The sequence below is a fragment of the Lissotriton vulgaris genome, chromosome 5 (assembly GCF_964263255.1).
Source record: "Lissotriton vulgaris chromosome 5, aLisVul1.2, whole genome shotgun sequence".
Taxonomy (NCBI): domain Eukaryota; kingdom Metazoa; phylum Chordata; class Amphibia; order Caudata; family Salamandridae; genus Lissotriton; species Lissotriton vulgaris.
In genome coordinates, this window is record NC_141693.1 from 1709848589 (window position 1) to 1709873408 (window position 24820).

The 24820-nt window shown below is 44.2% G+C and overlaps 1 protein-coding gene across 1 annotated transcript in view; it reads right to left on the reverse strand.

Moving 5' to 3' along the window:
- Window positions 1-24820, reverse strand: part of ADAM11 (ADAM metallopeptidase domain 11) — a 336142-nt gene that overhangs the window by 194114 nt on the left and 117208 nt on the right. Inside the window, exons 8-11 of the mRNA XM_086919835.1 lie at window positions 23821-23885; window positions 6114-6188; window positions 4972-5043; window positions 3245-3411 (exon numbers count right to left, since the gene is read on the reverse strand). Coding sequence (XP_086775961.1) covers window positions 3245-3411; window positions 4972-5043; window positions 6114-6188; window positions 23821-23885 — 379 coding nt within the window. The remainder of the gene's footprint in view (window positions 1-3244; window positions 3412-4971; window positions 5044-6113; window positions 6189-23820; window positions 23886-24820) is intronic.

Genomic DNA, 24820 nt, shown 5'->3' on the forward strand with positions numbered 1-24820 from the left:
ATCTGCGGAAAAAATATAGGGCATTTTCGGATTAAAATAGACCTACCTAGAAAATTTGTTATACATCCATTCTTACATCAAACCTGATTTTCAGATATGAATATGTGTTATGTGTGAATGGTGTGTATCGCTTACGCCATGCATAATGCCCACATTCAAAGATCGATTAGTGAAGTGGACATACCTGTGCAGGAGCGTATATATCAAGACTGCAGCAGGTGCAGTGCCACCGAGTTCCAGAAGTCTGATGGGCCAATTGCACCCTAATTATAGTTGTTTTACTGCCAAGCCTTGCCATAGGGCCTTATTTATTAGGACTAGTATAAGACAGCGCATGTGCTGCCACTGCATGATGTATTGTTTACATAAACGGGGCTTTATGGCTGCACATTACTTATCATTGGTTGGTGTCATTATCACCTTCATGTCATTGCTTCTCTTTGGTCAGCGTGCATCGGATTCACTTTCTATTCTTGTGTTCATTCCTTCTGTGGAGCATATACTTAGTACTGCTTCCTGTTATTTGCCAGTGTTCTTACAGTGGTTACAGCTTCCGGTAGAACGTTTCTACAGGTTGTGTCTGGTACCCCCCTCGTCCCGCTCTGCGTCATTAGCTTCCTGTCCCCCACATGTGTTATTGCCCTGTTGTCGTTGCTTGACTGGGCCCACTTCTGTGTTGTTGCTTGACCTGTTTTTCCCTCTCCCTTTGGCCTGGTCACTCTTCCTCCTCCTGTGATGTTGGTTGAGCCATTCCCCCTGCTAGCTCCCCTGTCTTTGCTTCCACCATACCCACTGCATCCCTCCCCCGTTGTTTGCCCTCTCCTCCCACCCCATACTCTCTCCTCTGTCGTTGCTTGCCCTGAACCCCTGCCTCCTTCTGTGTCATTTCTTGGCCCGACCCCTCTCCCCAGTGTTGCTTGTCCCTTCCTCTCACCCACTTCCATCCTGAAGAAAAAGCACTAGGGGCTTTTTTTCCTGAGCATTGGCAAAGCCAATAGGTCTTGCTTATGCAAGATTTATCAGCTTTGTCTAATTTATTTTTTACAGGTATAGCAGTGCAGCTTTTATGCAGCATTGTTGAAAGTTAAAAAAACACGTGATATGGTGTGGCAAGTGTTGAATACTTACAGCACTTTTTTCCAACTTTCATTCAGCTGTGCTGCTTAGCAGACACAGTGCTGTTCTTCATAGCTAAAAATTCAGACAAGGCCATTATAGCATGCATAGACGCGACCTATTACCTTTGCCAATGCTTGTTCCTTCTTTCACTGGAGCCCATGCCAGACTTGCTACTCCTGTGATTTAGATGAGTATTGTAGAGTTTTTGGGGGAATGCATTCCCACATCCTTGTAAATATCCAAAAAGCGGATGCTAAAGGAATTTACAATGCATTCCCCCAACAAGCCTACACCTACATTTGACCCAAATGAAGAAGATTTAAGTTGATGCAGGTAATGTGGGAAACCGTACGGGCTTGTCCAGTTTGTAGGAGATGTGCGAAGGACGCAAGGCGTTGGAATGGGTCTTCCTTTTTACCAAAATAGTAGCAAGGGTTGCATTCACTGTAAGTCTGTCCACTCAAACTATAGATTCTTCCAAGATGGCCTGTGAGTGAGGATGGATCACAGGTGTAATCACTGGATCAGCATGCACTGATTGTTCCCACATGACATTGTAAAATGGAATGACTGTCACACTTTGACTCCCGAGATCAAACATTCTGGTAAACCCCACCGTCTTAAGCATTGGCAACGTCATAGTTATCACCTTTTTAACCTGTTTGCTAATGCTTTTTGCTGTTGTGGAGAAATGCATTTTACCCATGCTACCCGGCATCAGCAAAATACAGAAAATAAAAAGGTACAATGATGTAAACATGCGTCATGGTGCTGCTAGTGGATCCATCATTCCTTATGCATGTGTGCATGATAAGATATGTTCACATTGGCATCACCACAAATGCATGTCCCTACGGAATGAGGTATGCACAATTTCTTTTACTATTTCAAGATGGCAGATGCCATTTGAAGCAGTAAATGAAAAAAACAAACTGTGTGAATTTTGTGTGAAAGTGATTTTTTTTCCAAACCCAGTGGCCAGGCACCAAATGGCAGCTGCAGTGCACTCCAGACAAACCAAAAAAAAACAAGCACTGGCATAGCCAATAGGTCTCGCCTCTGGGACTTTATACGTGTTTAGCCATGCAACACTTGATGTTGTTGCACCAAGGATATTGTGCTGGATAACTAAACACTTATAAGGTCCCAGAGGCGAGACCTATTGGCTATGCCAATGCTTGTTTATAATAGTAAGAGAGGATTGCTTTCATTCAAAAGCCGCCAAAAGTGCATTCCTAAATCCGAAACTGCTATACAAAATAAAACCCTTCCTTCCACCGAAAGATCTTAAACAAGTCACCCAGGCACTGGTGCTCTCCAGAATTGATTACGGAATTGCAGCCCTGACCGGGACAGCAAAATCCCACCTAAGTCCCCTGACCACCACCCTCAATGCCGCAGCAAGAATGGTCACAGGAGCTAAGAAATTCAAACACATTTCTCCGGCACTCAAGGAACTGAAATGGCTACCTACTGATCAACGAGCCAGCTTCCGTACAGCCTGTCTCACCCACAAAGCCCTGCACACCGGTAAACCAGAATACCTGGCCGCCAAACTCAAAAGGGCTGGTCAGTCCAGGAACCTCAGAAGCTCCAACACACTTCTACTCATCCCACTGAAAGCACGGAAACTCAAAACCGCAAACAAATCCTTTGCGGGAAATGCACCTAAGATCTGGAACTCCATCCCCCCACATCAGAACGATCCCCTCCTTCCCGAAATTCAAGATCCTTCTCAAAGCCCTCTTCCTTGAGCGCTCTTCACCGCAACGGGAACTCCACAAGTGACTCTTCCTGATACCCCTCAGCCTGAAGATCGGTATTGTAACTTCGTTTTTGAATGATCTTAAGTTGATAACCTGCAGATGTTTTTCCTTGCCAATAACTGCTCTTTACTGTACTTGCTGTGAAGCGCTCTTATACCCTTGGGTCCAGCTAGCGCTATACAAAACTTCCAAATAAATAAATAATAAATAAACAAATAAATTCAGAAAACAACTGACAAAGAATTAATAGAAGTAGGCTGGAGATACGGAATACCCAGAAAGAGGCTGAGTTAAAAACAACTCAAATATTACGGCACTGGCAAAGTGGTTGAATGTTGTTTGAAAGCCCTACGACTCACGAGAAGAGATGCACAGCATCTATTGACTCCTGTAGCCCCTTCCTCCGGAATTTCATGAACTCACTCAAGGTAACCAAAGGGTCTTCTTCCACCTGGATCTTGTCACCAGAGGCCCACGTTTCCATGGCAACTAGGACTATCCTAGTGTTTAGCTGTTCCTTGTAGATCTGTAAGAAGCACAAGAGGCATCTTAGCAAAATTCAGCACTGCAACGGGTCACATAAACTTGACTGCTTCTACACTGGGCATCAGCACCGGGTCACATAACTTGACTGCTTTGACACTGGGCATCAGCACTTCCCTTGGTGAAAGCTATAAAATATTAAGAGAATTGGGAGGCACCTAGAATGGGCCAAGGCAGTCAACCTTGTGCCACTGCCCCATGTGGCCTGGAACTGCTGATCAACGGAACAGTCTTCTTTTACAACTGTTCACTGGTACCGACAATGTTGCTAGTGACATTTGTCTGTGTCATACATTCAGGGATTAAAGTGTGAATAAAAATAAGACACTATAAACTGCACTGCAGCCAAAAACACTAGATTTAGGAAACCGTCCGGTCTTTACACAATCCAGACATGCATCAGACAGAACGTTAAAAGGTTAGAATCACATCATGGTAATGCAGGTCCACACTAAAACAGCCCCTGGATATAACAACCCTTCTTCTCTTTATGGTCTCCCACTGCATTACACAACTTGTAATTGTGTATTTATCTGCTTACAAAATGGCACTACTACACTGTTCTCATACGTTTACCACAAAAATTACTTCTAAAACTACAATGCATTGTGAAACGAGAAATAATTATTTTGAAAGCTGGAATTGTAATATAACAGATGGACTGTGACTGTGAACTGTACAACAACGGATGATCTGTGACTGTGAACTGTACAATTACAATGTCCACAGTGCATTAGTAGAGTAAAAGAGCAGGCAGATAGTCAATTTTAAATTCTTGAAGTACGTCCACATTGCATTTTTGGTTTCAAGCGCTCTAGATATATATTCAGTGGTTTACAAATTGGCATTGATACACAACTTTGTTTCCAAACAGAACAAAAATAGATGGTAAGATCTGCACTGATGCAAACCATACGCAACAGCTTACCAAATATCCATTGTTTATGTGCTAAATTGTGATTTTGAAACTTGCACTCAAGATGCGATTATGACACATGCAATTGTGCTTTGCCAGATTATGTGAGAAATACACAACTAAAAGGTCTATAATAAAGAGACCAGAAACCAATTTTTTGGGACACTTCGTGAAGGGGATACGCCTGGTCTTTGCAGGTCCGTCCTTTACTGTGGGTTAAAATAAGCTCCTTGTGAGGTCACTGAGAGTAGAATGGCATTGCCCTTCACAATTATCACTACCTGCTCACAAAACACCTTTTTTCGGAGAATGTGAGCACTATTTGATATATTTGTTCCACACCCTTAGTGTGCCAACAAGCTTAATTCTTTAAATCAAAAAGACATCGGTGACCAAGCTGTATGTCAAAGCCATGAAACTATGAAAAGCAGAAAAATAATTCTGTAAACTTAAAACATTTCTCTTGCATGTATAACATCTACTGAACAGCCATTGCACTCAAATCACTCACATATTCCAAGCGCCCATGTTTGCTACTTGTGTAAAGTCTACATATAAGATAATGACTTCTCTCAGGACAGACCCGTGCAACTCTTAATTCAAAGGAAGCTCATCAGCATCACTTACTGCGTCTGCCAGGTTGACTACAGATTTGGCAAAGTTGCTTGTGAGAACAACTGACTGGCGCAGCTGATCAAACTGAAAGGCAAAGAAAATGCACATTGTTAATGAAAATCACAGCGTTTCAGCCCAGAATGCAATGTTCCGTGTTTCCTAATCATAGGAAGCTCTCTCTGGAAGGGAGGCAGCCATGTCTATCCTTAGTCAATATTCGTGGAAAGAGATGGGAGGGCCACTTCAGTTAAGGTAAAAACTGAAGACCCTCATAGTTAACATCCTTGCAGGGATCCCCTCTTTCTAAGAAAAGCAAGAGAAGATCACTTTTCAATTGAAAGAGCTCTCCTGTAGCAGAAATGTATATGTTCTGGCATGGAGACAATGTCCTTCCATGGGTGAAAATATGTGAGCGCTAATCACATTTTGGTCCAAAGAGCTCTTTGGGGGTAGTAGACACCTATATGAATGCAAGGTGACAACCTCTGAGGCTTTATATTCCAAAGTCGTAATTACATCCATTACTGAGACAATCACCTCATTTTTTTACTAATGGTAGGCAGCCTTCCAAAAATCCGAATTTTATCATAAGACTATTCCGTCACAGAAACACAGCGAATGATCAGGTATTTGTCCTTTACAACTACCCATGAAGGCATGATATATCACAGACAAATCTACATATTAAAATTATGTTGACAAAAATGTGCAAAATTACAGATTTATAAGATTGAGGCTTTTGCAGTTTTAAATTTTAGATATACCACACACACACAACTTGAAAGCTGAAAGGATTTTCTTACTAATGCTAAATTCTAGTTAACTGTTTTGGGACTGGTAAACGATCTCTATTAATACTCAACAAGGTGATGACACGTGGGCATCACGGTCTGTATAGAGTGGAAACTCCATATCCGTAGTCCTGAGGCGGGTATGGGCAAGAAGCAGCAATTCAAACCATTCTAAAATGGACATTCTCTCTGCTGCTACCTTAGCCCATTGCAAACAATGCTAAAGATCTCACCACAGCAGCTGTGGGGCCAGAAGCTGTGCACGGGATTTAGGAACATCAGGACAAAGTAAATTTCAGTCATTTTGTGTGCGCAAAAATAATATGTTCTACGACAACACACAGAAAACACTGCATGACCTACCAGCTGCTGGTCATTGACCACAGCTAACTCAATGTACTTGGTTTCGCTCTGGACCGTGTGCTGGACTCGGTGCACCTGGACAGGAAACAAGGAAAAGAGAAAACATTAAATTAGCGTTTGATCTCAGTCGAGTTGCCTTTCTTTCATATCTTTATTTTATTGGAGTTCCAAAACTTCAAGAAATACAACACTTTCACTACAACACTTACTGTACTACAAACATCAAAACACTTAATGATAACCACACAAGGAATATAAATTGATTAACAGACATCCCCACAACAGCTTCGGCATCAAGACTTTGTGAATCTTTACAAAAGCAGTGTCCCTTCAAGGAGGCGGGTTATGGTATTGGTTGGCATACTAATAGAAAGGAACTTGGATTTTGCTTGTTTTCCCCTATTTCAGACAGCACGGCTGTGATGTCAAGAATGTGTCAACTGCAGATTAGGTGGAATGTAAGTTTGCAGGCACCCTGATCTGCAGATAAGGGCTAGCACTAGTGCTACTTACTCTTTCCATTGCAGATGTTCATGTCCTGCCAGTTGGTCCCTCAGTTAGACTGAATAGTTGACATTACTTTTAGAGCCCAAGGCGTGACCAATGAGCCTCTCTCCTCCCCTTGTGATAATCCTGCCTGACATAGCCTTTGATGAGCTAATGTCATCAACTTTTGCATCGTGATGGTAGTGGCAGCTCGCAGACAGGATCTGATGAATACCTCAGACATGCTTACATGCATGTGCCTCTCACAACAACACAGTAAGCAGTTTGTCAATTTGCTTTCGTTTACACTGAAATTCTTCCCTCAGGTCTTCACGAGGCAGTAGATTTTCACAATGGTGAAATTCACAAGAGAGAAGTCAGGGTTCACCCCTAACTCTATGACTGACTCATCCATGCTGCATCTACGGACCACATATAGAGAGACATGGAAGCAGTCGGTCAGTGCACAGACTGCTTCGGAAACTCTGTGAGCACTGCCTTGTTCCATCTCAGGATCTGTATTTCATTGAAGCAACATCATCTTTGGTAGAGTTTGTCTACCTCCATAAATACCATGCAAAGTGACGTGCTGATCTCCCACGCTAGACTTGGCTCCAAGTGAGTAGGACATGGGATGTTTCTCATTTTGTACATCAATCAGTTTACTTCTTTCTGTCTGACTTATTATTTGTTCAACTGCAGTTCTCCTACGGACTTAGAGAATACTAAACTCTTCCAGGAGCTAGGTCTATGCAGTAGCGGCTACTCACAGCAAACTCAACAGTGTACTTCTTTACTTCACTGTGCTAGCAGCTCTACCCATTAAAATCAGTAGAAAAGTTGAAGGATGACTTTAGAGTTTGACGTAGCTCCAAGCCTCTGGAACACATTCACAACAGCACCACCTTTTCAGGTAGCAAAGTCTGACTCAGAAAGTTAGAAACAGTGCTCACTTAGTTCACAGCCAGACTGGAAGACCTGGCAGTGCTAATTCAAATGAACAATAAATGGACAAAGACGTATATTACCTGGCTGAGTAGGTTACAACCACTAGCAACCCTGGCCTTTCATAAAGCCACAGCCAAAATCTCATTTCAGCTTCCTAATGGCAATGAATATAAGAACTGTGGAAAGTGCGACAGGAGACCAGTAATTCATAGTGTGTCCTTCTTCACAGGACTTAGTTCTTGTCCAGATTCTGTTTATTGTCCAGAATACAATCAGTACGGCTACCAGTGTGGAGGGTCAGTGCGCTGGACTGCTGAGGTTATGGCTTTCCAAAGTTGACTCAACCTCTAGACATGTTTTCAGTGAAAGTTCATATTAGGAAGTCCTTTCACTATCACTGGCAGCCATTATGTCATGAGAAGGAGTTTTAGCTCAATGACTGACGTTCCTGCCTAATTTTAAAGTTCTTGCAGAGGGTATTGAACCTGAATGTATTAGTTTTCATCCACAAAGCTGAAAGCAAAAGTATAGGCCTTGCAAGCAAATTTGGAGTGGCTTAGCATCAACTGAAACAGGAAGAGATACTATCTCCTTGCACAGGTATATAACCTTTAACCACTTTAGTTTCTTCGCAGTTTCCATCTTAAGTGCCCTTCTTTTAGTTTTAAAGATTTTCCAGTATTTGAAGGCAATTATGTAATCCCAGAGACTGGGGGAATCCTTATCTGAAGTTCTTTCCTGCTGCCTCCTAACACCCTGTCCCCTCCTCCACACCCAGGCCAAGAGGTCAAGACTCTTCAGAACCATTTGAGTGACACAAGGGCAGTGACCAGGTACCTCAAAGGTCCTCTGCCTATCATTTATTAGATGTTTATGTGATTTAGAGGCTATCAAAAGGGTGTGCAAATCTTCCACTTCCACCCTTAGCATCTAGATCAAGTTAATGAGTTCTTGGTCTTGCAGCAAGGATGAGCTGGGTTTAAGGAAAGTTTACAAGAAGCATGTCTGCTTTTTGGGCAGCAGAAGAATGCAAGACATTTGCACAACTAGCACAAGAGAAACTTTCTATTCTATTATCACCTTGACTTCTTGGACTGTAAGACTTTAAATTTTGAACCATCAGTTTTGTCTTCTATCCCTTAGGTTTGAAGAATTCTGTTTTAAAAGTCCAATCGGTCGTCTAATCAAGTTAAACATGGTACTAGCTGATTGGACTTATGATGAGTTTGTGTTTTGAACAGGGGATTGGATTAAAACATATTACTTTCTAAGGTATATACTCAAAAGTAAAGACCAGGATTAGGAAGAGTATCAGGAGTAATGTTCAGTACTTGTCAGTAACCTTCATTACTCCCATGGGTGTGACACTTTAAAAAAAAAAATACTGTAGGGCTACATGCATTAATACACTGTGAGAATATGGTGATCATTGACTCCATGTGTTTTAATTGACTCCATTTTGAAAGTACATAATTTTGTGCTTTTGCATGATTTCAATTTGTACCTTCTTGCAGCTTCAGAGAGGGATGGGTTTTTTTCGCCACAGCACAGAGCAAAACAGCCTTGCTTGGAACAGAACATGTGGTATGTGCAATTGAAAACGTGAGAGAGGAATGTACTTCTCTGTCTTGGAGTCAAAATATGGAGGTGTGGCCAGTTCCCGTCTTGACATCGACACAGACCGGTACGGCCAGCCTTGGTATTGCAATATATGAAGTGAGGGGGAATTTCTAGAAGTTTCTCTCTGTTAAAGGTCAGAAATCTTGGAGCTTAAGAAAGGAGCTCGCTGTGGAACAGACGTGCTGCTGCAGGGTCCCGATCAAGACTTCTGCCTGACTGTCAATGGTTCCTCCAGTCAAGCTCACCAGAATGTTGACAAATCTTGCAGTGATGTATTTGTTTTAATTACTTTGCGGATATAAGCAAAAAGTGTAATTGTTCATATGTTTTCATGTTGTGTATACGTGCTCTCTATATTTGATTCTTGCATTTGACAATGCTTATTTCTTGCATTAGATGACCATTATTATTTGTCTGAGTTTCACTATTATTATCTGATGAGTTCATGCATCTGACAGTTGGATTACTTGTGAGTGTTTTATTATTACTTGCTTGTGCACTTGTATAGATAAACATATATATTTGCATGTTGTTTTACCTGTTTCATTTGGGAAAGTCTCTCTGTTAAAGAGTGTTGTGTTGATAAAATCCCACGCTTTATTTTTTAACTGCCTTTTGAAGGTTAATTTGCCTTATCTTGTGAGTGCTGGGTCTCCTTTCCAAGTGTTTCTTCCTGCTTTACCGAGTGCCTCATCTTGGGAGTGATGAATTTATTTTATTTGAGAGCATAAAGCAGGACACAGACCTACTAGACCAGTGGACTGTATGATTCAGGAAAATACCTGTCCAGTAAAACAATGAACTTGTCCATTCCCGTGACATGTAGTGAGGTGACAAATTATGGCAGCATTCACATGATATCAGAGCTCTGATTAGGTTAGGGTGGTTCATAATGTATCAGGTTTTGGATTCTGGCAAGGCTTTGATTCTCCCACCTTGCAAATCTACATACAGGGGCTGGACATAGGCACGGAGCAGTAGTTTCAGGGTTGGAATGCCATATGAGTCTGTATGGAGACACAAACTAACAAGCTTAAGTGCATTCACCACCTCCTCTCGAATCTCTCCAGCATTAGAAAAGACATGAAAATTACAATTGCAGTAAAACTGCTTTTGCCAGCCTGGGAAAGAGGCGCTGTATGGAAGGTGGATTTGTAATTGCTTAGCACATAAGCATCTATACAGATGTATATATCCTTATGCAAAAACTGACAGTTGGATTACTTGTGAGTGTTTTATTATTACTTGCTTGTGCACTTGTATAGATAAACATATATATTTGCATGTTGTTTTACCTGTTTCATTTGGGAAAGTCTCGCTGAAAAAGAGTGTTGTGTTGATAAAATCCCACGCCTTATTTTTAGGTCTCGTCCTCGAGACCTATTGCTGCCGAGATGCCTGTCAAGGGAGACAGACCAGTGCACGAGCCGCATAGGGTGTGTGAACGCGCTTCGCGTGCGCGCACACACAGCGCTACTGAGGCCGGCCGAAGGCACGCACACACGCGCATACACAGACAGACGCACACACACACACACACGCGCGCACAGACACACATACACACACACCGCCGCCGCCACCCCACGTACACACACTCACACACCGCCGCCACCCCACGCGCGCACACACCCACACGCCACCCCCCACCCTCCCAATTAAGCCCCACTTACCGTATCAGCGGCCTGAGCCGCCACTCCTGACGTCTGCTGCCACCGCGGGGCTCTCCCTCAGGCATGGGAGCCCCGCGTAACCACTGCTCCTGGGCCATCCACTCCATGGGCGCGGGCTTCTGGGCTTGTCGCAGAAGACAGAAGTCCCACCCCACGACAGGGGTGACGCTCCCGAACATCCGGTTTCGGGATTTGCAGGTGCACGCTCACGGCTTGTTCTTGTTTTTATCTCCTACCCACTCCCCACTCCCCTGTCAACCGTTTTTTCTACTTCCCCTTTGTTTTCTCTGTCCATGCTTTGCCCTCTTCTTTGTTATTCTCCCTTTCTGCCCTACTAACTGTTCTTTCTGCGGTTATGTCTCTCTCGTCCTTTCATTCTCTCCCTTGTCCTCCTTTCTACTCTCTGTCCCTTTGTTTCTGCTTCCATCTGTCTTCGACAACTGTCTCTTCCTTACTCTCCTTTCTCATCTATGCCTTCCCTTTTTCTCTCTCTCGCTCACCTCTTTTCTCCGTCTTTCCCTCTGTCTTTTCTCTGCTCCTTTACCATCCTCCCTCCCCTCCGTCTCCTTCTCCACTTTGCTGCTGCCCTCCCTCTGGTACACCGTCCCCTCGGCTCCCCACCGCTCCCGTGCGCACAGTTTGCCTGATTCCTGCTGGCCACTCGCAGAACAGGTTTTTTCATTTGCGAACGGGAAGAGATTCACAGCTACTTCTGTCACGCCCTTCTGGTTGGGTTTGTCATGCAAAATGAACCCAGCCAAAAACACTGCTCATTCCCAATGAAAACTAATTGGGATGCGAGGCCTTTGTAGTGCAATTATAGATGGAGACCAGGCTGCCGGAAGTGACTGCGGGGTGAACAAAGTATCGTTTTAAGAGCCGGGAGAAGGGTCCCCTTCGAGCTGGCGACCCTGGGGGAGGGGTGTAGGATGGAGGGGGGAGGTGGCATGAGGAGCCGGGTGCCCTGACGCTAGACATAAATTGTATTTATGTAATGCCAACCAGATGAGTGTTGTTAGCATAGCAAACAAGATCTTGTTTAGACCTGGGAATCTTGAGAGTTTGTCTGGGACCGGATGTGTGTGGCTTGCAACATGCACACAGTTCTCTGCAGCCAGGGCATTGACCCACAGAACTATCTTGTGTGTGGTGGAACTATTTTGTCGGCGCGCATACATTATTTGCAGGCCGGACAAGGGGGCGTCTGGTGTATTCGCCCACCGTTCCTCCTTGAGGGCGACACACGCTGCAGGCGGTGGGTGAGCCCGCATCTTGAGTCAGGGAGTTGCGCGCTTCTCCGTTTCGGTAAAAGGCAGATCAGGAGAAAGCGGGAGGGAAACCAGACAGGTTTGGCCTGCCTCCGGGAGTTTAGATGGCAGGCTGGAACACAACCCCCACCCCGTACACACCCACAGCCCGTGGTGGCATCGCTGCCGGCTACTGCACCCCGAAGAGCGCGCAGGAGATCCAATTGTTACAGCATCTCACTTTCAGATAAGTGAATCCAGGCCAATGCTTCCTTGCATTATAACACAGCCTGGCATCCCGGAAACACCCGGGAAGGTGATTTCGGAATTCGAAGGAGATTAACTCTATTTGTCAATTTACCATTTATGATGACTAATAAAGGGGAAAGAGATTAGGAAAGCTGATATATAGCACCGCATTTTGCTAAAATCAGAAGGACTCTCCTTTCTAAATAGCGTTGGTGTGCATACATGTGAGGAAATATAAATTTTATGGTCAAGTAATGTTCCCTAACGCGTACCCCACCGTCTCCATGTACCAGCTTAAAGTGCATGTAACTTCCCTCCTGTGCCAGCTATGAAGACGCAAATACATTTGCGTCCAACGTTAACATGTCCTCTTTCAGACCCACCCTGAACGGGTTGAATATTCCGTTTCTAAGTATGCTATGCCAACGTCTTTTTGTGGTGTACTCTACACGTTTTTCAGCTCTGGCGAAGTAGGCCCTGAATTCTGCCATCGAGCCTTTTTTCCTGCTTTCTGACTCCGAAAGCCTCAGCCCAGGCTGTCTCTGTACCCGTGACCTCTGCCTTACTCCCTGTGCGGCTCACGGCGCTTAGCTCAGCCTGCTGCCTGCCAAGACTGTATTCAACCTTCGAATTATCTGTTCCGCTCCTCGAAAATGCATTCCTGCCTACTAGTTTAAGTAAACATCCCCCCAGCTGCAGAGCAAAGGGCCCGGCCTCACTGTCTCCGTGCAAGTAATTCATAGCCTCTGTTACCATGGTAGGCCCATGCCCCTCGCATTCTCATGTAGACACTCAGGCGCTTATACACGCACTCACAGTCAGTATAGAATAGCTTCTGCCCCAGAGACCTTTTCCGTTTAGATAATATGGTTCCCAAACATCAGATATCAGATATGATAGAGGTACGAGTTGATCTGACATGCCAGACTTCTGTCTCTTTCCGCCAGTGTAAATGTCAAGTCCCCTGCACCCTCCAGTTTCACGTCAATCACACGTCATGCGGCTGCGCGCGCATCTAGGCCTCAGATTTCTGCTGACATTACAAGATTCTGCTTCGTTGCCACCCACTTGTGACACCTACCTGTGACGTTTCTAGCACACACCTCTATGTTCACGCCTAGTTCACGCCTTCTAATTACGTATCACTACCACGTGTGTGTTTTATCTTGTTTCTCTCAGCTGTTACGCCTACTGTATTGGTTTCTATAATGTAACTTAAGTATATAAGCTATGTATTGTCAATAAAATATTGCTCTATCCCTTCCTGCACCCCAGTGGTGGCAGGAACAAGATATCCGGTCTTGACCATTCCTTTTTTAGGAATAAAACCCCTAAGAACTCTAACACCACGGACTCTGCCTCTTTCTTTCCGATTGAGTTATTATTGATTAAGTACTTACCTGCATAGAAATTAGGACGGTAAATCAAATATTTACCACATTATTTTGGCGCCCAAATAGGGACCCCTCCCCCACCCCACGCGCCGGTTGGTGCGTTGCAAGCTCTGTCCCCTGCCATCAGTTAGACGGAAACTACGCGTACTGGCAGGATTTCCTGTATCTCCCTCTGGCCCACGGAGGTGACGAAGACTGCGATCAGCACCCAGACGAGGCGGTGAGGAGTGCGGAGGATCCCGACCAGAGCCTAGCCGAAAGAAGCAAGGTCCGAGGTGTCAAGAGGCCCACCAGTTTCCGAAGTATCCACGTGTCGAGTCGAGTCGAGTCCGGTCCAGTCCAGTCGAGTTTTCCGAGGCCTTCTGTTTCCGTGCTTCCCGGTGAGTACCATTGCTGGGACGTATCTAGACGGGTTTGGGTACACAAATTCGGTCTGCACTGTTTTAGACAGTGTATCTGTACTGTTTAGCAGTATATCCGTTATCCTAGTTCTTGCACTGTTCTTAGCAGTGTATCTGTGCTGTTTAGCAGTACATCCAGTATAGGGGGGTAGTCATATATGTTTCAAATGTCTTCCATGTGATTAATGTCGTGGTATGAGTGACTGTTTTTTTATGTGCATTATTGTGTTCTTGTGTAACTAGTTGTGTTCAGAATTAAGTAGCAAGGATTGAGCATTCAGTACTAAGTGAACAAGATGCCGTTTTTCAATAAGTTAAAGCAGATAGGAACTAGGAAAGGGATACTAGAGGAAGAAATTCCTATCCCCCCTAGGGACACTCCTGGAAATTTCATGTATCAGAAACATGGCATAGACGCCATATTGTATCTAGATTTATGGGCCGATTATACTAAGCACCTAGACGAGAGACACAGATGGCCTGTTACCGGAACATGGGATGCCGAGTGCATCATGAAGGTAGAAGAAGCACTATGGAAAAAGAAAGCCAGACAATCTCAGAAAGACGCCATAGAATTTTGGCGTAAAGAATCACATAAACGTGCTGAAAAAGCACTCCGTAGAGAAGACAGACTTAGAGAAGCACCGGATAAAGTTCGAGAAAATGAATTAGTTACTGAAGGGATCCGAGTAAAATCAGAACAAGTAGACCGCGCACGAAACAACCTTGTAAATGGTATGTATCTTGTGGCCGAGGGTTCGCCTGAAGCCACTTCAGAAATACCGAAAAATCTGCCATCACCATTGGTTCCAACTAAAGTAAATCACAGGACTACTAAAGACATATTTCTGAATTCCTATCTAAACGATGTAGCACCCGCTTACACCAATCTACAGGCCCACGTCCCGCCTACTGACGGTGACGGAGGTGGCAACCCGCCCCAAGATCGCATTCCGCCACTACCGCAACAAGGTTCCCCCGTCCGACAGCCTGCTCCTCCACCCCCACCACTTCCCTCACCTAAGGTTAAGATACCAAATCCGTTCACGCCTGATCCTACTAAAAGACAAGTTCAAGTACAGATACAGACTCCACAGAGGGATAATGCTCAAGCCTCCGCCTCAGGAGGTGCGACCGGGGGTCACCAGACCCCGCCAGCAACACACAGATTACACCTTAGGGATATGCAAAGGCATTTTTCACTCCAATCACCCCGTCTCGACATACTCAAAGAACCGCTTCAAGTTTGCAGATACGATCCAGTACCCGGCAAAGATGATAGGATGTTTTTAGCATCACTACGCTTACGACAAGCTACAGATTACCTAATATTATTCTCAGGAATGAAAGAGCACCTAGATAGAATATATCACTTTGTCCAGACTGGGGAAGACCCTGACAGTATTAAGGAGGCCATGGCACACCAGAAAGTTGACACTCAAGCATATATACTACGTTTTTTCATAAATTGTTTAATAAGAGAACAAGTACAGGAGAATTAGTGGCCGCATATGCAGTGACCACTGAAACTGAAGTAAAAGAAACACATCGCATTGATACACTGTCCGCTCAAGCGGCGGAGCTTATTGCTCTGACCCGAGCCTGTATACTAGCCAAGAACAGAAATGTTAACATATACACTGATTCCCGTTATGCGTTCGGAGTTGTACACGACTTCGGAATGTTATGGCAAGAACGAGGTTTCTTGACCTCTCACGGTGCCAAGATCCAACACGGTCCCCTCATTCAAGCACTGTTAGAAGCAATACATCTACCTTCAGGCATATCCGTCATGAAGTGTAAAGCACATACTAAAGTTACAGATTCTGTTTCCCAGGGTAACGACCTGGCAGACCAGACAGCAAAACATACAGCATTGACTCACACTCAGACAACTGATGTGACAAAGACAATAGCACCGACACATTGTATGACAGTCAGGGATACCACACTAGATGTAATCGATATTCAGACACATGCTACTACAGATGAAATAAAGAAATGGACTGAACTAGGAGGGATCCAGACAGATCAAGGTTGGATGACGAAGGGAAAATCTACATGGTTTCTCCCCGACTCTATGGTTCAAGTCATAATCAATACAGCACATAGTCCAGCACATCTAGGAGAGAAAGCGATGTTAGACAGTTTACAGAATCTCAGGTACAACAAACACTTACGAGCAGCAGCAAAACAGAAAGTGCGTACTTGCATGATCTGTTGTCAGTTCAATCCAGGTAAAAGCGTCCCTGTAGAGCAAGGTGGATTTCATCCTCCCGATCACCCTTTTGAAGTCCTCCAGATGGATTATATCCAGATGGACCGTTGTCGAGGTTTCAAATATGTCCTCGTAATTGTTTGTGCACTTTCCCGTTGGACCGAAGCATATCCAGTCCCAGATTACACTGCTCCGACCACTGCCAGGCAGCTGGTTCGAGAATTCTTCCCACGATACGGCTTGCCTCGTGTCGTGTACTCAGATAACGGACAGCCATTCTCATCCGAACTCATGAAACAGGTTTCCCTGCTGCTAGGATATCAGTGGAGATTCTATTGTGTCCGACATCCCGAAGCCGCTGGCCTCGTAGAGAGGCATAACCAGACACTAAAGACCCGCCTTGCTAAAGTTTGTAAAGAGAAAGGGGTCGACTGGATAGTCGCCCTGCCAGTTGCATTGTTCTATATGAGAATGGTCGCCCACTCGAGATCAGGACTATCACCGTATGAAGTGGTCTTTGGCAGACCACCGAATATGTGGGGGACGCCCATACCTAAGAAAATTACCGAAAATGTGGGGGACGCCCATACCTAAGAAAATTACCGATGTTGATTGTAATATGCTGACAGATTACCTTGCCTCCTTGATGTCTGCACTCCAATCATGTCGTTCACAGGTTGCCGCAGCCTTCCCTGACAACACTGATGTAAAGCCGCATGATGTCCGTCCCGGTGACACGGTCCTAATTAGGAACTTCGACATAAAAGTCCGCTGGAGCCCCGCTGGAAAGAGCCGAAGACCGTCCTTCTTACAACGCGGACCGCTATCAAAGTGGAAGGCCGAAAGGGGTGGATCCATACGAGCCATATAAAAAAGTGCAACGAACTGATGCCAGAAACAGGCTCGTCCACCCCCTCCAAAGACTGCATCGAACCTAGTGACTTTAAAGTTCCGAAACAAGAGAAAACTCCCCAAGAGGAGTACAGATTGAAACTTCGATCTAGCAAGTCAGACAGTTTAATTGTTTAAGTCCTCCCCTAGGTGAATCGGTTAAATAGTTTCTGACATGTATCCCCTAGATCGAGATAGAGAGAGAGAGAGACAACTCAAGAAACGTACATATTGCAAATCACTCCGTAGTCACTGTATAGTGACATTATTGATTATGTTTTTTCTAAGTCTTCTGATTATTGTTGCTAGTATATTGCTTCCCATATACTACCCTATCTTCAAGCGTGAACAATCTGCTTACAATGTCACTGCTGAACATTCTTTTAGTGAATTACCTCCCCACGAACTTTCTTACAGACTCGCGCTGCGCAACAACACATTCATTAGTATGTTACACCACTCCCATCAGACTAACAATGCTACAAACTGCTGGATATGTGGCCGACTCCCTCCCTACCAGAAATACAAGGGAGTTCTGCCCCTCTTTCCGTACCCGTTCACTCACAATGGCTCCTGTGGTGCATGGTTTAGAATAATTAATTCCTTAGATCCTGATGTTGCTGTTTTTAAAGGGAGCTGGGTTTGGGGAAACTTGAACTTAGTTCTGCTTAATGCCTGTTACCCTGACAAGAAGGGACTCCCCACTAGAGTAGGAACTGATCTAGAAAATGAAGTATATGGATTAGGTAATTATACAATTAACCTTATGATTCTTACTGTTGAATCCGAAGCCGCACCAGTTCTCCCTGCTATGTCAGTATTACCAGTCACTGGTGATTTATGTGTCAGTAAGAAAGGTTCAGTACACTTAGGTCATAGCAAATGTACTACTGTGGTCGAATTCAGTGACCAAGGCAAATCTTCCTTTAGAGCTACTCGTCATTCCTACTTTGTTTGTGGCCATACCGCATACATACGCTTGCCTCCAGATTGGTGTGGTACCTGTTACATTGCATTCCTTCTGCCCCCTGTCTTTCTAGCCCCTCCTGATTATCACAGAAAAACAAATCTAGTAAAGAATAGACTCCGAAGAGATCTCCCGATTGTCGACTACACTGAAACGGCATGGGAGCAATACACAGATTTCAATAAAGGATTCTTTTTCTTCACAGGTCCCGTCCAAAATAGTAAACTAATACGCAGATTAACTAGAACACTTGAAGCAGTAGTGAATGAAACTGCCTCCGCCTTAGGTAACTTAACAGAGGAGCAGTCCGCCATGCGGGTTGTTGTTCTTCAGAATCGTCTTGTTATTGACGTCATCTTGGCAGACAGAGGCGGAGCTTGTAAGGTCATCGGGTCAAGTTGCTGTGTTTTCATTCCAGAAAACGCGCCAACGGTATACCAAGCTATTACACGTCTTCATAAAATTGCAAATCAGATACATCAGAATCCAGGCACCTGGACTTGGTCCGGTTGGTTCTGGACAACGTTAACCGCTTGGGGATGGAATATCCTATCCTTCCTAGGCATTGCCCTTGTCATAGTATTCAGTTGCTGCCTGTGCCTACAGTGTGGGCCAGCGATTTGTGGACTGTGTGCCACCTCGTGCATTGAACATTCCAGTTTTCTCTCAAAACGTGAAAGGAAGAAAGAAGAACAAATGATGTTACAAGAACAGACTGATCGATTCATGAGGATCGATATATCATGAAGGGTCCGTAGGGAACAAGGAGGGAATGAGGAAATATAAATTTTATGGTCAAGTAATGTTCCCTAACGCGTACCCCACCGTCTCCATGTACCAGCTTAAAGTGCATGTAGCTTCCCTCCTGTGCCAGCTATGAAGACGCAAATACATTTGCGTCCAACGTTAACATGTCCTCTTTCAGACCCACCCTGAACGGGTTGAATATTCCGTTTCTAAGTATGCTATGCCAACGTCTTTTTGTGGTGTACTCTACACGTTTTTCAGCTCTGGCGAAGTAGGCCCTGAATTCTGCCATCGAGCCTTTTTTCCTGCTTTCTGACTCCGAAAGCCTCAGCCCAGGCTGTCTCTGTACCCGTGACCTCTGCCTTACTCCCTGTGCGGCTCACGGCGCTTAGCTCAGCCTGCTGCCTGCCAAGACTGTATTCAACCTTCGAATTATCTGTTCCGCTCCTCGAAAATGCATTCCTGCCTACTAGTTTAAGTAAACATCCCCCCAGCTGCAGAGCAAAGGGCCCGGCCTCACTGTCTCCGTGCAAGTAATTCATAGCCTCTGTTACCATGGTAGGCCCATGCCCCTCGCATTCTCATGTAGACACTCAGGCGCTTATACACACACTCACAGTCAGTATAGAATAGCTTCTGCCCCAGAGACCTTTTCCGTTTAGATAATATGGTTCCCAAACATCAGATATCAGATATGATAGAGGTACGAGTTGATCTGACATGCCAGACTTCTGTCTCTTTCCGCCAGTGTAAATGTCAAGTCCCCTGCACCCTCCAGTTTCACGTCAATCACACGTCATGCGGCTGCGCGCGCATCTAGGCCTCAGATTTCTGCTGACATTACAAGATTCTGCTTCATTGCCACCCACTTGTGACACCTACCTGTGACGTTTCTAGCACACACCTCTATGTTCACGCCTAGTTCACGCCTTCTAATTACGTATCACTACCACGTGTGTGTTTTATCTTGTTTCTCTCAGCTGTTACGCCTACTGTATTGGTTTCTATAATGTAACTTAAGTATATAAGCTATGTATTGTCAATAAAATATTGCTCTATCCCTTCCTGCACCCCAGTGGTGGCAGGAACAAGATATCCGGTCTTGACCATTCCTTTTTAAGGAATAAAACCCCTAAGAACTCTAACACCACGGACTCTGCCTCTTTCTTTCCGATTGAGTTATTATTGATTAAGTACTTACCTGCATAGAAATTAGGACGGTAAATCAAATATTTACCACACATGTTTAGCCCTACTGCTCTCATAGCCAGCTATGTGTCTGCTTGTGCCGTATGGTGGCTCTGTAAGAATGAAGGGCCTTATTGGGGTTTTCTGATCCTTCTCCGTAATTTATCTCAAAGGGACAGAGGTTTGCAGTTTGGTTCGACCTGCGATTAAAACTGCTCGCAAATTGGGTACTTCCTGCCCGGGTTAAACGAGAGGTAGATTCGAGATGCGTCATGCACATGCACGGATGACATGAGACCTGAAGAAAACTGGATATTTGCATCTGGCAATTTTTTGTCCGGTAGGGGTCGCTATTCGAATACAAAAAGACATCTTCAACCTCTTTCATCAACTGAAAGCTTCCCCATTCCCAGCTAAAGTGGACACCCCCAGTAAACAGTACGTCCATTTATATCGACATCACAGGCCAATACTACCCAAGTCGCTCTTTGGACTTTCATGTATGTCTCAGTCATTGGTTGAAGTGCTACCACAAGTTACAAAGGCTTTTTGATCTAATGGCTTTTTTTTCCAAATTCAGTATTGGGATTTAGCCAGTCAGGGATGTTGTTTTTCTCTGATTAATTGAAACGTAGTCTGTGCTGTGGACAGCACACCCTTAAAGTAAATCAATGTTGCTAGTTCCGGTGATGAATGAGTTTCTACGCGGTGGGGCTGGCGGTTCATCATCATTGGTTGGGTTTGGTTGGAGGGACACTCTCTCCTTTGCAAGGACTGGGTGACCCTTGACTCTCCATCTCACAGTGGTTTGAGCTTTGAGCTCTCCCTTCCGGGTTTTCCACATTCACCACCACCACATCCTCTACCACCACATCCTCCACCACCACATCCTCCACCACCACATCCTCCACCACCACATCCTCCACCACCACATCCACCACCACCACCACATCCACCACCACATCCAACATCACCACCACATCCACAACCACATCCACCTCCACCACCACATCCACCACCACCACATCCACCACATCCACCACACCCACCACCACATCCACCCACCACCGCCACATCCACCACCGCCACATCCACCACCACAACATCCTCCACCACCACATCCACCACCACATCCACCACCACATTCACCACCACATTCACCACCACCACATTCACCACCACCACATTCACCACCACCACCACATTCACCACCACCACATCTATATGTGTGTCTGTGTGTGTGTGTGGGTGGGTGCAAATGCAATAGGTCTTGCATTTGCGAGAGATTAAGCTATTGCCATTGTAAATGACAATGCCATTTATTTATCTGTTTTCAAAACCAACACATAAATAAAAAATTTGTTATTTACAATGCCAATAGCTCTAACTTTTGAAAAGGCGAGACCGTTGCATTGTAAATGCTTGTTTAACTGCCTTTTGAAGGTTAATTTGCCTCATCTTGTGAGTGCTGAGTCTCCTTTCCAAGTGTTTCTTCCTGCTTTACAGAGTGCCTCATCTTGGGAGTGATGAATTTATTGTATTTGAGAATGGAAAGCAGGACACAGACCTGCTAGCCCACTGGACTATATGATTCAGGAATATACCTTTCCTGTAAAACAATGTACTTGTCCATTCCGGTGCCATGTAGTGAGGTGACAAATGATGGCAGCATTCACATGATATCAGAGATCTGATTAGGTTAGGATGGTTCATAATGTATCAGGTTTTGGATTCTGGCAAGGCTTTGAATCTACCACCTTGCAAATCTACATACAGGGGCTGGACATAGGCAGGGAGCAGTAGATTCAGGGTTAGAATGCCACATGAGTATGTATGGAGCCACAAACTAACAAGCTTAAGCGCATTCACCACTTCCTCTCCAATCTCTCCAGCATTAGAAAAGACATGAAAATTACAAATGGAGTAAAACTGTTTTTGCCAGCCTGGGAAAGAGGGGTTGTATGGAAGGTGGATTTGTAATTGCTTAGTAGATTTTTACATGAGCATCTATACAGATGTATATATCCTTATGCAAAAACTGAATTCATCAAAGTTTGCAAAGTGTACGATTTCCAGGCCAAGTTCCGAAAACTCTTGTGAATTCCTGAAAGTTGTAAATCTTCACCAATGCAAAGAAACAAAACTGCAGGTGGCCTTCTTTGTGACGAACTTGAAGAATCAAGCTCCTCATTTATTTTCATGCTTGCATAATGGTTTTACACTGAACTCCATGAATAATTGCTTTTTGTTTTATATAATGGTCTGGTTAAAAAAAAATTACTAAATGATGCCACAGGAAACTAGTATTTAAAGTTTATGTTGAAAATTCTTTGTGTACATTTTATTTAGAAAGATGACAACCACCATGCTTATGTCCATATGTTCATGTAAACGGTGAGCATTCTGGAAGCATTATAATCCGCCCTACATTGTTAAATTTTGCTATTATATAAACACATTTTTGTATAGGAACCACTATCAGTAACGCAAGATGGGCTCACAGTTAACTGCCTTGCCTCAGAGTGCTCACCCTAACAGTCAAGGCTTTGGATTATTGAACCATATATACAAGTTTGAAGAACTTATGAATATGGATATTATGCCTTAATTGCAGACAACCTTGTATCACAGATCCAAACTGTAGTACTGTAAACTGGCAGCCAAAGTTCTTGTACTGCTGCAGATGGGTACACTTCTCCAGTGGATAAAATAAACATGAAAACCTGTTGTCTTTTTACCTGTCAGCGTACTTGTACCTTTTCTCCCACTTCTGGCCTCACCAACACCCTTTCCCCCAAGAGCGCAGCTGCCTCAAACTAATCATGCAATCGTTTTCTATATATTGAATTGCAGTTCGAACCTTTATGAGTCCCTCCACAAATATTTAGTCTGTGAGGGCTGAGAAGAAACAAACAATATTACTTCAAGGTAATTCTGAGGAATTTAGTGCCAATATCTGCCTGTGTGAGTATGTAGCATTGTCTAAGAAGTAAGGAACGAAATGCCAAATATTAATAACTAATCCAAACATTATATCTATCTATAACCTTCTCACAGGCATGGTCTTTTGGAGAGAAGATGCAGCTCACCTACCAGAACTGGCACTCCTCTGAATACCAACTATGTACTTTAAATCAAGGTCCATGGCAAATTTATGTGGGCACACTGGTGCCGTCAGGTAAATGGCCATTTTTCTGCAATGCACCCAAACCTTCCCTAGAAGTAAAATCCAACATGTTGCAGATTCTGTAAGCATGTGTCAGAATAGCCCTTGACTCCAATCAATCAAATGGCCCCAGGGAAATGCCCCGATACACACTCATAACAAACTGCATTTATTTAAGATAAACCTTGCTGCAAACGTCATAAAGCAGGTTTCCTATTGACATGTTTACAGTCTCTCCAACAGCCTTGCTAATTCAACAAGGTACATGTAGATTTACAACAAAACTCAAACTAAATATCTCGGCCCACCGATTAATGCATGCTTTAATATGGACGTTCTAGCTATATTCATGGACTGATTAGTCGTCTAATTACTACACGGTCTGGGATACCTCAGGATCTTTCAGAGTTGTTTACTATCAAGGATTTATTTTGACTACCTAAGCAAATGTCCTCATAACCCAGTGACTACGCAAGAGAAATGCACAAATGAAAGCATTGCCTACATTTCCATACCTGTCGTTTTCTTCTTAGTTTTGGTATATTGGAAGTATATTGGTCCAAGCCATAAAATAGGCACCCTGGGAACAGAAGGATAAAATTAAATTATGAAGAAAGGTACGTAGAATTATGTTGTGCAAAAAGCATAAAAACACCCTCTACAGACATTCTCATGCAAGGTAAAAAAGTGCTGTAAACTTACTATCAACCTGTCAAAGATACTTCCAATCACGCCAAGTCCCAGGGGACACGAAGATGTAGTTCCTTGTTTCACCTCTATGTTATCCCAGAAGAGATCCACTTTTACTGATCAGCCTTAAATGCATTTCTAGGCTCATCTCTATTTTAAAAGACACCTCAGTCTCATCATTATGGTCACCTATATTTAATCTCAAGAAGTGCAGGGCAGGATTGGAATTCCTGGGGATTCCCAATGGCAGAGACAATCTAGATGACTATGAGCTATCTGCCAGGTATTGGTTTCCCCTGGGTGATCAGGTAGAAAAGTGATCTCAGTGTAGCGGTGCTTACATCCCGTTGAAGATGTCCACCACAACCCTCGCCATTTCCCGCCTCTTCTAAACTAATCTAGGTAGGATTGCATTTTCCTACAAGTAAAGTGTTGACTTTCTTTGTTTTCATTTCCTGCCACTTCCAGCTCTCCCTGTAACTGAATGGAAATACTGCAAGTGTCTGAGGCGGGAACCTGGAAAGAAACACGCCTGGGCAGAAGTTGTGTCTCTGTCCATGTTTAAAGAGACCCACCGGGGCTCTCTCAATAGCATCCAAGCTGCTGCTAAAGGTTTTGTGAAAGGGCATGAAGTGGAAACCACAGAGTGCATATGTGGTATTTTAAACTTTTTTTACTCTCTGTTCATGAACTGCCTTCATGATTCCAAAGATTTTAGCAAAGGGCAAGTCAGGTGTGTCACCTGCTTCTTCTGGCTTCCCCTAAATGACATCAATGAGTTAGACTGCACAAATTGAAGGACGAGAGAAACAGTCTGTGTTTAAA